Source organism: Phyllobates terribilis, unplaced genomic scaffold (genome assembly GCF_046119375.1).
Source record: "Phyllobates terribilis strain yellow unplaced genomic scaffold, ASM4611937v1 Scaffold_8__6_contigs__length_399053987, whole genome shotgun sequence".
NCBI classification, from domain to species: Eukaryota; Metazoa; Chordata; class Amphibia; order Anura; family Dendrobatidae; genus Phyllobates; species Phyllobates terribilis.
Window position 1 is genome coordinate 110774383 of NW_027362768.1, and position 13657 is coordinate 110788039.

Consider the following 13657-nt stretch of genomic DNA (forward strand, 5'->3'; position numbering starts at 1 on the left):
GTGATTGGTTACTGAAAATTATTAACCTTTTTTGTTACAGGCTGCTAGTTAGATGAACTTTACATATGTCATTACAATGTTTCTTCTGCACCTCTGTAGCAATCTATTACCTTTCTTCTTACTCGTCTATTAGCTATTCAGTCACTTTATCCCTGTGATAACACTGCACAGTGACAGCAAGTGGGGCCTTTCTCAAGAATTACACACATTTATATGGACTAATGGGTCTTTAATGTCATTTTTCTATGTGTTCTCATTAAAAAATAAGTAACCTTTAAGAAGCCGTAAGAAATACAGCACATTATTGCTTGATTTCTTTTTTTAGTTTTTTCAAATTGTGTTTCTTTTTTCTCTTATAGTTATGGCCGCTTTTTGGTGGATCTCTTACAAAACCTGATCGGGGAAAATTATTTTATGTTCCTCAGGTAAAGGTTTACTCTCTGATGTGATTTAATACTTTGTGTGATAATTTTCGATCTAGACGAGTGGTGATTTTTATCTCCATAATTTACATACCATAGAGGCCATATATGACTCTCGGGACATTACGGGACCAAGTCATCTATCCAGACACCCAAGAAGATCAGAAACGCAGAGGCATATCTGATAAGGTAAGAAGAACTAGGACTGGTCGTTTAGGTTTCTGAGCCCTCAATTATTTTTTTATTAATTTACAACCTTATTTTTAACTAAAGTGTTTTCTTTGTTTACATCTCAACACAGGTCCTGAAAGAATACCTGGATAATGTCCAGCTAGGGCAGATCCTGGACCGTGAGGGCGGCTGGGACAGTGTCCAGGACTGGATGGATGTTCTCAGTGGAGGAGAGAAGCAAAGGATGGCGGTATGTAATAAATGTGTCCTTGCGATGCATTTTATGTTAAAGGGTGATAATGATCATAGACAACATTCACGTTTGGGATCAGAGCATCTGCTGCATTTCACCGGATTCTCTGACCTTTAGAGGAAAGTTGGCCAGACCAAATCATTAGGCTGAAGAGGTGGCCATATTCATTTTGTATTTGTTGGATGGATCTACAATCAAATATGTATTTATATGATCATTAACTAAAATAACTGCTCGTCTTATTAGTCAGTGCAACCAAGGATGTATGTAAGATCATTATGACCTTGCAAAGATATCTAATTTACCATGAACCTAAGTAACGCTATATACTCCTGTCACCCCTGAATGCTGATATTCCATTACTGCCAGTCCGGATGTCCATTACTTGTATGAAGTAAAGGACATGGTAATATCTAACACTTTTACTATATTAATCGTATTGTCCTTTCAGATGGCTCGGTTATTTTACCACAAACCTCAGTTTGCCATATTGGATGAGTGCACGAGCGCGGTCAGCGTGGATGTTGAAGGTTACATTTACAGCCACTGTAGGAAGGTGAGTGACCATAGAGGCACACAGGGATATTCTGATGGGAAACCTTTATCCCTGAACCACAGGCTATAAATCAGATTGGCAGAGGCTGAATATGTGCACCTTCATTGAACCCCTGTTACCTGGGCAGCACAGTGGCTCAGTGGTTAGGAGCACTGTGGCTTTTCAGCGCTTGGGTCCTGGGTTCAAATCCCACCAAGGAAACATCTGCAAGGAGTTTGTTTGTGTGGGTTTCCTATCACACTCTAAAGACATACTGATAAGGAATCTAGATTATGAGCTCCAATGGGAACAGTGCCGATAATGTCTGTAAAATTAATGGCGCTATATAAGCAAAGTATAATAAATAATAATACCTTATGCCTTTACCTCCGCTGTTCTTGTCATGGTAGAGGATGACAAGCAATTTTTGTAAATGATAGATAATCCCTTTCTGTATACCCATTTAAAGTGGATCCATTATATAAGGCTGTGCTTCCCTAAGGTCAGCACGGTATGGCGACTGATCCATTCTCCTATAAAGTGCTATTTGCTGTGTGGGTGCCAATACAGCTGCCATTCACTGCCCTAATTCCCTGGGGGAGGGGGGGGGGGATGGGAGTCAGCGCTCCCATCAGGACTATAGTGGATCCATAAACTGTCTGATGTATTCTCCGATTCCTTCTATTAGCCAAATGGCATATTTGTTGTGCCGTTTTGTCTAAAAGGAGAGTAGATGTGGCAGCTTAGTCTCATGACTGAGCCACTTATTACTGAGCCCATATTATACCGCAGTATTGATGTCACAGATCATCCACTTAATAAAGGAAATGTGTAGATTGGTTTCAGAAGACCCTTTTTGACCACTATATCTGAAAGGCATTTATTTTTACCCTGCAGTCATCCAGGCTGATATTAGAAGTATAGAGTGTAGTATTCATCTGTTTTTAATGCTCTTCACTGAACAAGTAAGGAGGATCTCTATTTTAGCTCTTAACCTAATGCCAAATAAAGAGGAATGTGCACTAGAAAAAATCTGTTCAGAGACCAGCTTAGGGTTTTACTTAATAAACACACAGATTGCCAAAGGCAAATAGAGATCCCTAATGAAGACCTAAAAACAATGATCAATAAGTGCTACAGATCATAAGGCTGTGAGATCTGCTTCAGTGGCGACAGTATGAGCAGATGCTAGCTGCTGGTTAAGGAAGGATATGCTGGAAGTCCTATAGGACTAACGAGGATATAAACGGTTACCAACTGTGATCTAAATAGTTTCCTCATATATGGAAACTGTAGACTGCTGATTAATTATAGAATCAGTAAGATCCATTCAAAGCAGTTTTTGTCGGTTTTGTATGGCATAACATCTTGTATCCTAGTCCTGGATAAATTAAATCTCACTAGTAGATGATCAGAATGCACTTAGTAAAATTGGACTGAAGACTGATTTCCAGTGTTGATGTCCTAAGAATTACAATAAGTAACAGATACAAGTACCAACTTATAAGCACAAGCACTTTAGTAGTTACGGGTTATGCAAACCTTCGCTGAAGGACTATCATTATCCAGCACTATGTGTTTTTAAAGTGTGTGTATCCTTCCGTTATACTTGAGAAGTGAAATAACAGTTGTGTTTTATTTTTAGGTCTTTATTAGGGAACCCTCTTTGCCTTTGGCAATCTGTGTGTTTAAATAAAGAGGAATGACCTATAATTCAGATACTAAATAAGATGTAAATGGAGAGTGACTCTTTCATAGTTATTTCTTATTATATTACCAAATTACCTCTTGGGGTACTTTCACACTGCGCTCCGGCACCTGTTTGGTGGCCCCCTCAGGGCTTATGTCTGAACCCCTTGCAAAACAGGATTCGGACGTATGCGCCAAAAGGGGCCATTGGTTGAGGCGGCGAATGTGCGCTCTGCTGTTCATCATTTTCGGGTGTATATGCCTACTGGAAGCGGACACCCAGGTGCAGTCTACTATGTCTCAGCATCCACCTCCACTAGGCGTACACGCTTGAAAATGATGCACAGCAGGGCGCCCGTTCGCTCTGCCGGCACCATTATAGCATGGCCCCATCAGCACATACGTGTGAGTCCTGTTTTGCAGGGGGGAGTTCGGATGCAAGCCCCAACGGAGCCACCGAACTGGTGCCTGAGCGCAGTGTGAAAGCATCCTTATTCTAATACTTAATAAAGAGGAACTCTCTTTGTACCCTTTATTTTAAAACCATTATAAGCAATTTCAGTGTATTATCCTGTAGTTGGGAGATATTCTGCACATGGATTTACAGCATGTCATTAACTTTACTAATTTTTTGTCCATGATGAACCTGCTGTGATTCAGTGTATTAGTCAGGATTTGTCATGGCTTCCTTGCTGCTTTTTTATTTTCTCCATTTTTCATACAAGATGAAGGATTACATGGATTAGGCTTTTGGGTCATCAGAGAGCGGATTATCGATCTCCTGGCTTAAATGGATCCATTGGAGTTCTGCTATAATTACTACAATGGTGATTTGAGCTGGGAGGATGTCGCAGTGGTCACATCAATCACTCACACGGTGGCTTACACCCACGTGGCATCACAGCTCGTGGCGGATTTATGCCGTATTAACAGTTGTCTTTGTGTGACATTAACTTTAAAAAGTGAAGCATCTTATTGTTGAATTTTTTAGTTTGCAATAAACCAGACCTATTTCTTCCTAGGTTGGAATCACCCTTTTCACTGTGTCACACAGAAAGTCCCTGTGGAAACACCATGAGGTAAGTGCGGGTAATATGTGGCATCAACTTTATTCATCAGTGATATCTCATGGCATAAAAAATGGCCTGAATCTAGCAGAATGTACAGTCCTGAATTCTAGGAAAGCAAATGGCATATTTGTCCTTGAGCCTCCTCAATATCGGCAGCCCATCATATAATGTGCTATTATCACTAAATGGCTGTCTTTTGATGAGTGGGGCTGCACGCCTGGTATGGCACCTCTGTAACATACATGGATGGCCATGTATCTGATCAGTCTGTTCTTAATTTGCTTGTATAAGGGAAATATCTAGCTAGCCGCACCTGCGACTGACAAGATGACTATTGGCTCAGAGCTGGAGATGTGGCGTCCATCTGGCTGCAAACTGAAGGAAGTTGTCCACTACTAGGACAACTCCTTCTCATACCCCACTCTTGGCCCCGATAAAATAAAAAAGCTTATACTCCCCTTCCATGCCGGCGCTTGTAAGAAGGCGCAGCGGGGACTAGCCTGTCCTAGTCGCAGGGACCCTGGCTGCTGTTCCAAGCAGTTTTTTTTCTAAAATGTAGAGTCAGAGTGAAACATTTATGGCTGCAATAAAGGAGCTGGTCTCTGATTCATGCTGCTTGTGGTGCCTTGATATGTTCTGTCTAATACCTGAGAAGCTTTAGGGCTCATTCAGACTAGCGTTTTTCCGCATATGAGTTCTATCTGTGTTTTTCACGGATATAACTTGTATATAGTAAAGTCTTATAATCAATAAGGCTGTTCACACGTCCACTTTTTTTTTTTTTTTCTTTATAATTTATCTGCGGACCAGGTGGTCCATGCAAAATCGTAGTCTGACTGTTGGATCAAATTCAGCAATGCAAATCTATTTTTTTTTGTCTAATCAAAGAAAAACTGATGAAACTCAGACCGCTCTGTGCTGGCTCTGTGCTGGCTCTGTGCTGGCTCTGTGCTGGCACTCTGCTGGCCCTGTGCTGGCACTCTGCTGGCCCTGTGCTGGCACTCTGCTGGCACTCTTATCAAAACAGTGCTGAAATGAGGACTGTTTATCTCCTATTCGACAAAACGGACGTCTGAATGAGCCCTTACTAGTGTTGAGCCACCCCCGTAGTGTTCGGGTTCGGTTCAGTTCGTCGAACACCGGGATGTTCGAGGAACTGTTCGTCGAACACCTTAGAACACCGTCGAACACCGTTAAAACCAATGGCAGGCAAACAAAAACACATAGAAACACATAGAAAACACCTTCAAAGGTGTCCAAAAGCTGACAAACTGCTCAGAAGACGCTCTCTTTAAAAAAGCCGGCCGGCAATTCATCAGCGGCATACACCGGTACCCGACAATTTAGACAAGAGTAATAGAGCATCGCACATAGATTAGATACATAGAAACATGTCAGTCACACATATAAGAAGCACAGTGACAGTGTTGCTTACTGTACTTGTCATTTAGTGTAAAGCATTTATTTAAAAAAATAATAGTGTTTTCATGCACCGTCTCTTTAAGAAAGCCAGCCGGCAATTCAGCAGCGGTACCCGACAATTTATAACAGAAAGAATAGAGCTTCACACATAGATAGATATAAACATGCCAATCACATATATAATAAGTACAGTGACAGTGTTGCTTACTGTACTTGTCATTTAGTGTAAAGGATTTATTTAAAAAAATAATAGTGTTTTCATGCACCGTCTCTTTAAAAAAGCCGGCCGGCAATTCAGCAGCGGTACCCGACAATTTAGAACAGAAAGATAGAGCATCACACATAGATTAGATAGATAGAAACATGTCAGTCACATATATAAGAAGTACAGTGACAGTGTTGGTTCCTGTACTTGTCATTTAGTGTTAAAATAAAGGATTTATTAAAAAAAAATTGGCGTGGGGTTCCCCTTAATTTTAGGCTCTAGCGGAGGTTAAGCAGACGGCTGGGGCAGATGTTTGAAGCCTGGGAAGGGGGTAATACTCATGGAGCTTCCCAGGCTACTAATATCAGCCCCCAGCTGAATACCTAGCCTTTACTAGCTATATAAATGGGGGACCCCCCCAAAAAAATGACGTGGGGTCCCCCCTTTTTTAATAGCTAGCAAAGGCTAGGCAGACAGCTGGGGGCTGATATTAATAGCCCAGGAAGGGTACCATGAATATTGGCCCCCTCCCTGGCTAGAAACACCAGCCGTCAGCCGCCCCAGAAATGGCGCATCCATAGGATGCGCCAATTCTGGCACTTGGCCTCGCTCTTCCACGCTGCCCTGATGCGGTGGCAGGGGGTAATAGGGCTGGGGTTGATGTCAGCTTATAATGCCAGCTGACATCAAGCCCAGGTTAGTAATGGAGAGGCGTCTATAAGACACCCCCATTACTAACCCCATAGTCAAAGTTAAAAGAAAACACAAACACCCAGAATAAAGTCCTTTAATTGAAATAAAGACACAATCCTTTATTGTTCTAAATTAAACTCTACTTACCATCACGCCCATTCCAGCTGAAGCCAACGATCTCCTGCAATAAAAGAAAAATAATAAAGCAACCTCATCCTTACCTTTCCATGGTTCCCACGATGGCTCCAGCTCTGCTACATCGAGATGACAGGCTGGACCGCAGCAGAACGCTGCCATCCAGCCTGTCATCCCGCAGACACTGAGAAGCGCAGGCATGCTTGCGCTCCTCAGTGTCTCTCTGTGACAGCATAAAGATGAGCCGAGTTCATGTCCAATGAACTCGGCTCACCTCATGCACGTCACTGACAGCGTGGGAAAATTCTCCTGCACTCAGCGCTTCAGCGTGAGAATTCTCCCACGCTGTCAGTGACGTGCATGAGGTGAGCATATGTCCAATGAACTCAGCTCACCTCATGTACGTCACTGACAGCGTGGGAGAATTCTCACGCTGAAGCGCTGAGTGCAGGAGAATTTTCCCACGCTGTCGGTGACGTGCATGAGGCTGATATTTAAATTTGGCGCACAAATCGGTGATTGGTCGCGGGCAGCGTCCGCGACCAATCAGCACGGTAGTGTTTAACTTTGGCGGCAAGATCAGTGATTGGTCGCGCGCCAAGACCGCGACCAATCACCGATTTGGGCGCCACATTTAAATATCGGCCGCGACCAATCAGCACAGCGTTGTTTAAATGTGGATCCAAGATCGGTGATTGGTCGCGGCCTATATTTAAATTGGCGCACAAATCTGTGATTGGTCGCGGGCAGCGTCCGCGACCAATCAGCACAGTAGTGTGTAACTTTGGCGGCAAGATCAGTGATTGGTCGCGGTCAAGACGGCGACCAATCACCGATTTGTGCGGCACATTTAAATAGCGGCCGCGACCAATTGGATGTCAGCGCCGCTCCCCGGTCCTCCCTTCACACCCTAGCCGCTGATGTCCCCACAGTATCCACATGGTGTTACAAAGGTCCGGACATTTGTGTTAAAAATCGCTGATTGGTCGCTGGCGCTGCCCACGACCAATCACCGATTTGGGCGCCAAATTTAAATATCCTCCGCGACCAATCACCCATCTTGGCTCCACATTTAAACACCGCTGTACTGATTGGTCGCGGACGCTATTGAAATGTGGCACAGCACAGCGGTGTTTAAATGTGGAGCCAAGATTGGTGATTGGTTGCGGCCGATATTTAAATTTGGCGCCCAAATCGGTGATTGGTCGCGGGCAGCGCCAGTGACCAATCAGCGATTTTTAACACAAATGTCCGGATCTTTGTAACACCATGCGGATACTGTGGGGACATCAGCGGGTAGGGTGTCAAGGGAGGACCGGGGAGCGGCGCTGCGGGTCGAGATACTTCTGCTGCGAGCAGTCGCTCATCTCCCGGCTTCTCGCAACGGAAGTATCCGACTAGGCAGCGGCGCTCCCCGGTCCTCACCAATACGATTAGCTGATTGGTCGCGCTCTCCGCACGCGACCAATCAGTGATCTTGGCGCTAAAGTTAAACACCGCTCTGCTGATTGGTCGCGGACGCTGCCCGCGACCAATCACCGATTTGGGCGCCACATTTAAATAGCGGCCGCGACCAATCAGCGAGCTTGGCGCCAAATTTAAACAACGCTCTGCTGATTGGTCGCGGCTGGCGTCCGCGTCCAATCAGCGAGATTGGCGCCAAATTTAAACCCCGCTCTGCTGATTGATCGCGGTCGCCGTCCGCGACCAATCAGTAGTATTGGCGCCAAATTTAAACCCTGCTCGGCTGATTGGTCGCGGCCGGCAACCGTGACCAATCAGCAGTATTGGTGCCAAATTTAAACCCCGCTCTGCTGATTGGTCGCGGAAGGCAACTGTGACCAATCAGCGATTTTGACGCCAAATTTAAACACCGCTCTGCTGATTGGTCGCGGCTGGCGATTGCGACCAATCAGCATTAGTGGCGCCAAATTTAAACCCCGCTCTGCTGATTGGTCGCGATGCCGGCCGCGACTAATCAACATTGTTGCCGCCAAATTTAAACACCGCTCTGCTGAATGGTCGAGGTCGTGACCAATCACCATTATTGGCGCCAAATTTAAACACCGCTTTGCTGATTGGTCGCAACCACAACCTATCAGCATTATTGGCGCAAAATTTAAACCCTGCTCTGCTGATTAGTCGCGACCGCCGGCCGTGACCAATCAGTGATATAGTTGCCAAATTTCAACACCGCTTTGCTGATTGGTCGCGGTTGCTGGCCGCGACAAGTCAGCGATTTTGGCGCCAAATTTAAACACCGCTCTGCTGATTGCGCCGGGTCTGCCGCATACATATTCTAGAATACCCGATGCGTTAGAATCGGGCCACCATCTAGGTTCATGAAATAATTTAAAAAAAAATTGACGTGGGGCTTCGCACTATATTTGTGTCCAGCCAGGTACAGCATGCAGGAACGGGCTGCCCCCAACCACCAGCTGCCTATTTGTACCTGGCCGGACACAACAATATAGGGAAGCCCTTTTTTTCTTAATTATTTCATGAATTTCATGAAATAATTAAAAAAAAAAATACGTGGGGCTTGTCCCTATTTGTGTGTCCAGCCAGGTACAACTAGGCAGCTGGGGGATGGAATCTGCAGCGCAGGGAGGCCCAAGCTTTCTGGGTCCCCCCAGCTGCAAATTGCAGTCCGCAGCCACCCCGGAAAATGGCGCATTCATAGAAGCGCCATCTTCTGGCGCTGTACCCAACTCATCCAGGGCCCTGGTGCGGTGGCTCACTGGGTAATAAAGGGGTTAGGGCCAGCTTGGCATTATCAGCTGGCCCTAAGCCCGAAATTCATGGGGTCACGCCAATATTAGACATGACCACTATGAATTTCTAGTAAAGTATTTAAAAAAAACACAACACCCAGAAAAAGTCCTTTAATTGAAATAAACACACAATTCTTTATTGTTCTAAATTAAACCATACTTACCGTCACGCCTATTCCAGCTGAAGCCAACGATCTCCTGCAATAAAAGTAAAATAATAAAGCAACCTCATCCTTACCTTTCCATGGTTCCCACGACAGCTTCAGCTCTGCTACATCGAGATGACAGGCTGGACCGCAGCAGAACGCTGCCATCCAGCCTGTCATCCCGCAGACACTGAGAAGCGCAGGCTTGCTTGCGCTCCTCAGTGTCTGGCTGTGACGGCATCCAGATGAGCCGAGGTCATGTCCAATGAACTCGGCTCACCTCATGCACATCACTGACAGCGTGGAAGAATTCTCCTGCACTCAGCGCTTCAGCGTGAGAATTCTCCCACGCTGTCAGTGACGTACATGAGGTCAGCTGAGTTCAATGGACATGAATGAGCTCACCTCATGCACGTCACTGACAGCGTGGGAAAATTCTCACGCTGAAGCGCTGAGTGCAGGAGAATTTTCCCACGCTGTCAGTGACGTGCATGAGGTGAGCCGAGTTCATTGTCGGCTCATCTGGATGCCGTCACAGCGAGACACTGAGGAGCGCAAGCATGCCTGCGCTTCTCAGTGTCCGCGGGATGACAGGCTGGATGGCAGCGGTCCAGCCTGTCATCTCGATGTAGCAGAGCTGAAGCTGTCCTGGGAACCATGGAAAGGTAAGGATGAGGTTGCTTTATTATTTTACTTTTATTGCAGGAGATCGTTGGCTTCAGCTGGAATGGGCGTGGTGGTAAGTATGGTTTAATTTAGAACAATAAAGGATTGTGTCTTTATTTCAATTAAAGGACTTTATTCTGGGTGTTTGTGTTTTCTTTTAACTTTGACTATGGGGTTAGTAATGGGGGTGTCTTATAGACGCCTCTCCATTACTAACCTGGGCTTGATGTCAGCTGGCATTATAAGCTGACATCAACCCCAGCCCTATTACCCCACTGCCACCGCTACAGGGCAGTGGGAAGAGCGAGGCTAAGTGCCAGAATTGGCACATCCCATGGATGCGCCATTTCTGGGGCGGCTGACGGCTGGTGTTTCTAGCCTGGGAGGGGGCCAATATTCATGGCACCCTTCCTGGGCTATTAATATCAGCCCCCAGCTGTCTGCCTAGCCTTTGCTAGCTATTAAAATAGGGGGGACCCCACGTCATTTTTTTTGGGGGGGTCCCCCATTTTAATAGCTAGTAAAGGCTAGGTATTCCACTGGGGGCTGATATTAGTAGCCTGGGAAGCTCCGTGGGTATTACCCCCTTCTCAGGCTTCAAACATCTGCCCCAGCCGTCTGCTTAACCTCCGCTAGAGCCTAAAATTACGGGGAACCCCACGCCAATTTTTTTTTAAATAAATCCTTTATTTTAACACTAAATGACAAGTACAGTAATCAACACTATCACTGTACTTCTTATATATATGACTGACATGTTTCCATCTATCTAATCTATGTGTGATGCTCTATTCCTTCTATTCTAAATTGTCGGGTACAGATGCTGAATTGCCGGTCGGCTTTTTTAAAGAGACGGTGCATGAAAACACTATTTTTTTTTTTGATAAATCCTTTACACTAAATGACAAGTACAGTAAGCAACACTTTCACTGTACTTCATATATATGTGGCTGACATGTTTCTATCTATCTAATCTATGTGTGAAGCTCTATTCTTTCGGTTCTAAATTGTCGGGTACCGGTGTATGCCGCTGCTGAATTGCCGGCTTTTCATGTTTCACTGTTGGCACTGTTCCCATCGATTTGGGCAATCACTGTAATGCCACAACCACCATGGCTGTGGCATTACAGTGAGTGGCAGACAATCCCTGCATGATTGGTGCTCTAAATAGCGCCAGACATGCAGGACACGCTTTTGGTGCACGAACAGTTATCGAACATAACCTCGAACAGCCGAATTTTTTGCAAATCGTTCGGGTTCGTCGAACAACTCGAACACCGCCCAAAACAGCTCGAATTTGAGATTGGCGAACAGTTCTAGTCGAACACCGCTCATCTCTAGCCCTTACTATACATCTTGTGTGCTGGTATTTTTCAATGGCTAGTCACGATGAAGTAACGTGTTTGGGTATTTTTCTCCCTTCTCTTTGCAGTACTACCTGCACATGGACGGACGAGGCAACTACGATTTCAAGCCAATTACAGATGAAACAATTGAGTTTGGATCTTAGAGCTCGTAATCCGGCGCCAACTCATGGGAAAACAAAACTATCACCTAGTTTACTTTTCTCTTAGCAATTTATTTTTTTTTTTTTGCCTAATTTTACACAATTGAAGTCTAATACGTTAATATAATTAACACTACTGTACAATGAAGTCCTCCATGAGGTTCAAATCAGTGGATCTGAATAGTCTTTCTAAAAATAAATTACTCCAGACTTTCTTGGCTAGTGACAAATGCGTCTAATTTCCAGGAAGGAGTGAGCGATCTGTCCGCTTAGCTTGTCCTATCCTTCATGACTAGGAGAGAGTCGGCCTGCTTCTGCGCCTCCTCTCTAAGTATTGACTGCACTGTGGCCCGGGACTGGAAGGGTTTCTGGTGATCGCAGTAAAACACGTTTAGCGTCCTTTTTTTTTTTTTTTTTTTTAATTATTATTTTGTTTAAAACTGATCTCAGGTTATATTTTGAGATAATGCAGATATAAATGGACAACATGCACTTAATTGTAGGATTTACTATATTTCTTGTTATTATGATGCCAAAAAAACACCGGATAGGGATTCCAACAAGAAAACACTGAGTGGCTATTGCTTTGGCAGGTTGTAATGTCTGCTAGGCAGGCTATGCAAACCCCGGAGAACTCGGCCAGCATCCACGAGAAGGCAGGCAGGCGTAGAATACTTGTATTCCACCGAGTATGTCTACACTGATGCTTTCTGTCTCCAATTTTATATGTAACAGATTTACACGTCCCACGTGCAGATTTCAGTGTATTTTTCCGATACTTTCCATGTGATTTATTGTAACCTATTAACTTAAGATAGTAGTTAAGTGGATGAATTGTAAGCTCTTTATCAGGAGACCACTGAGCAGGGTAATAGACCATTTATTGTACACAGGACTGGGAAGGTAAGGGCATTAACTGGATATGTTCAACATTGGAATATGATACATAAAGGCATGCACTGAGTAATGCAATAAATGGGATCTGTGTAAATCCTTTTCACTGTGTCTTCTGACGTTTTTATTCTTATTTTTTAATTACATTTACATTTTGTCCTGGATATTCTCCTCTAAGTTTTGGGTTTAAGCCGGATTCCACTACTCATACTTCAATGTCAAAGGGGTATTCCTATCTCCAAGATCCTATCCCAATATGTAGTAGGTGTAATAATATCAGCAAATACCGCCAATAAGATATGTAGTATAGTTCTTCTGATTCGCTATGTCGCTTATCCTATGTGCAGGGCATTGCAGTAGCTTTAGGTATCCATGGTTACGACCACTAACAACTGTCATTATATGAGTGGTCGCAACCATGGATACCCAAGCTACTGCAATGCCCTGCACATAGGATAAGCGACATCATAGCGAATCAGAACTATACTACATTTCTAATTGGAGGTATTTGCTAATATTATTATTACACCTACTACATATTGGAAATGGGAATACCCCTTTAATGGTCTGGGTCCGGCTGACTATGGATCTTCTGGTTTGAACTAAAGAAACTCATAGGCATATATGAGGCTGTTCAGTTTTAGTCTAAAAACTAGCGACTGGCTCCGAAGTCACGTTTCTTACACAGACTTTGAATGTTGATGTGTGAAACTGGCAGTGTGAGAAAGACACACACATGGTGCTGCTGCTTTCTAGTAAGTGTTATGTTTTACCCCAGAGCTGGTTTCACAGCTACACTGCTCAGAACTGCTGTATAATGTTCTTTATGCTGCTGCTGATATACTACACATCTATTTGGAGGTATTTGCTAATATTATTATTATTACACCTACTACATATTAGGATAGGATCTTGGAGATGGGAATACAACTTCAACATACAGCAGGGCTCCCACTCCAACAACTAAGATTGCAGCTATGTGCAGTTCAGGCTGTTAACACCTTAGATGCTGCAATTAATAACGGTTGCAGCATCCAAGAAGTCTGACATATGGAAAGTGTTCCCATCCTTCCTG

At 44.3% G+C, this 13657-nt stretch overlaps 1 protein-coding gene across 1 annotated transcript in view; it reads left to right on the forward strand.

Moving 5' to 3' along the window:
• ABCD3 (ATP binding cassette subfamily D member 3) overlaps positions 1 to 12684 on the forward strand; it is a 53677-nt gene extending 40993 nt beyond the window's left edge. The window contains exons 18-23 of the mRNA XM_073643226.1: positions 360 to 425; positions 522 to 611; positions 724 to 843; positions 1298 to 1402; positions 4093 to 4149; positions 11614 to 12684. Of these exons, the coding sequence (XP_073499327.1) occupies positions 360 to 425; positions 522 to 611; positions 724 to 843; positions 1298 to 1402; positions 4093 to 4149; positions 11614 to 11691 (516 nt within the window). The 3' untranslated portion in view covers positions 11692 to 12684. The remainder of the gene's footprint in view (positions 1 to 359; positions 426 to 521; positions 612 to 723; positions 844 to 1297; positions 1403 to 4092; positions 4150 to 11613) is intronic.
• The last annotated feature ends 973 nt before the right edge of the window (positions 12685 to 13657 follow it).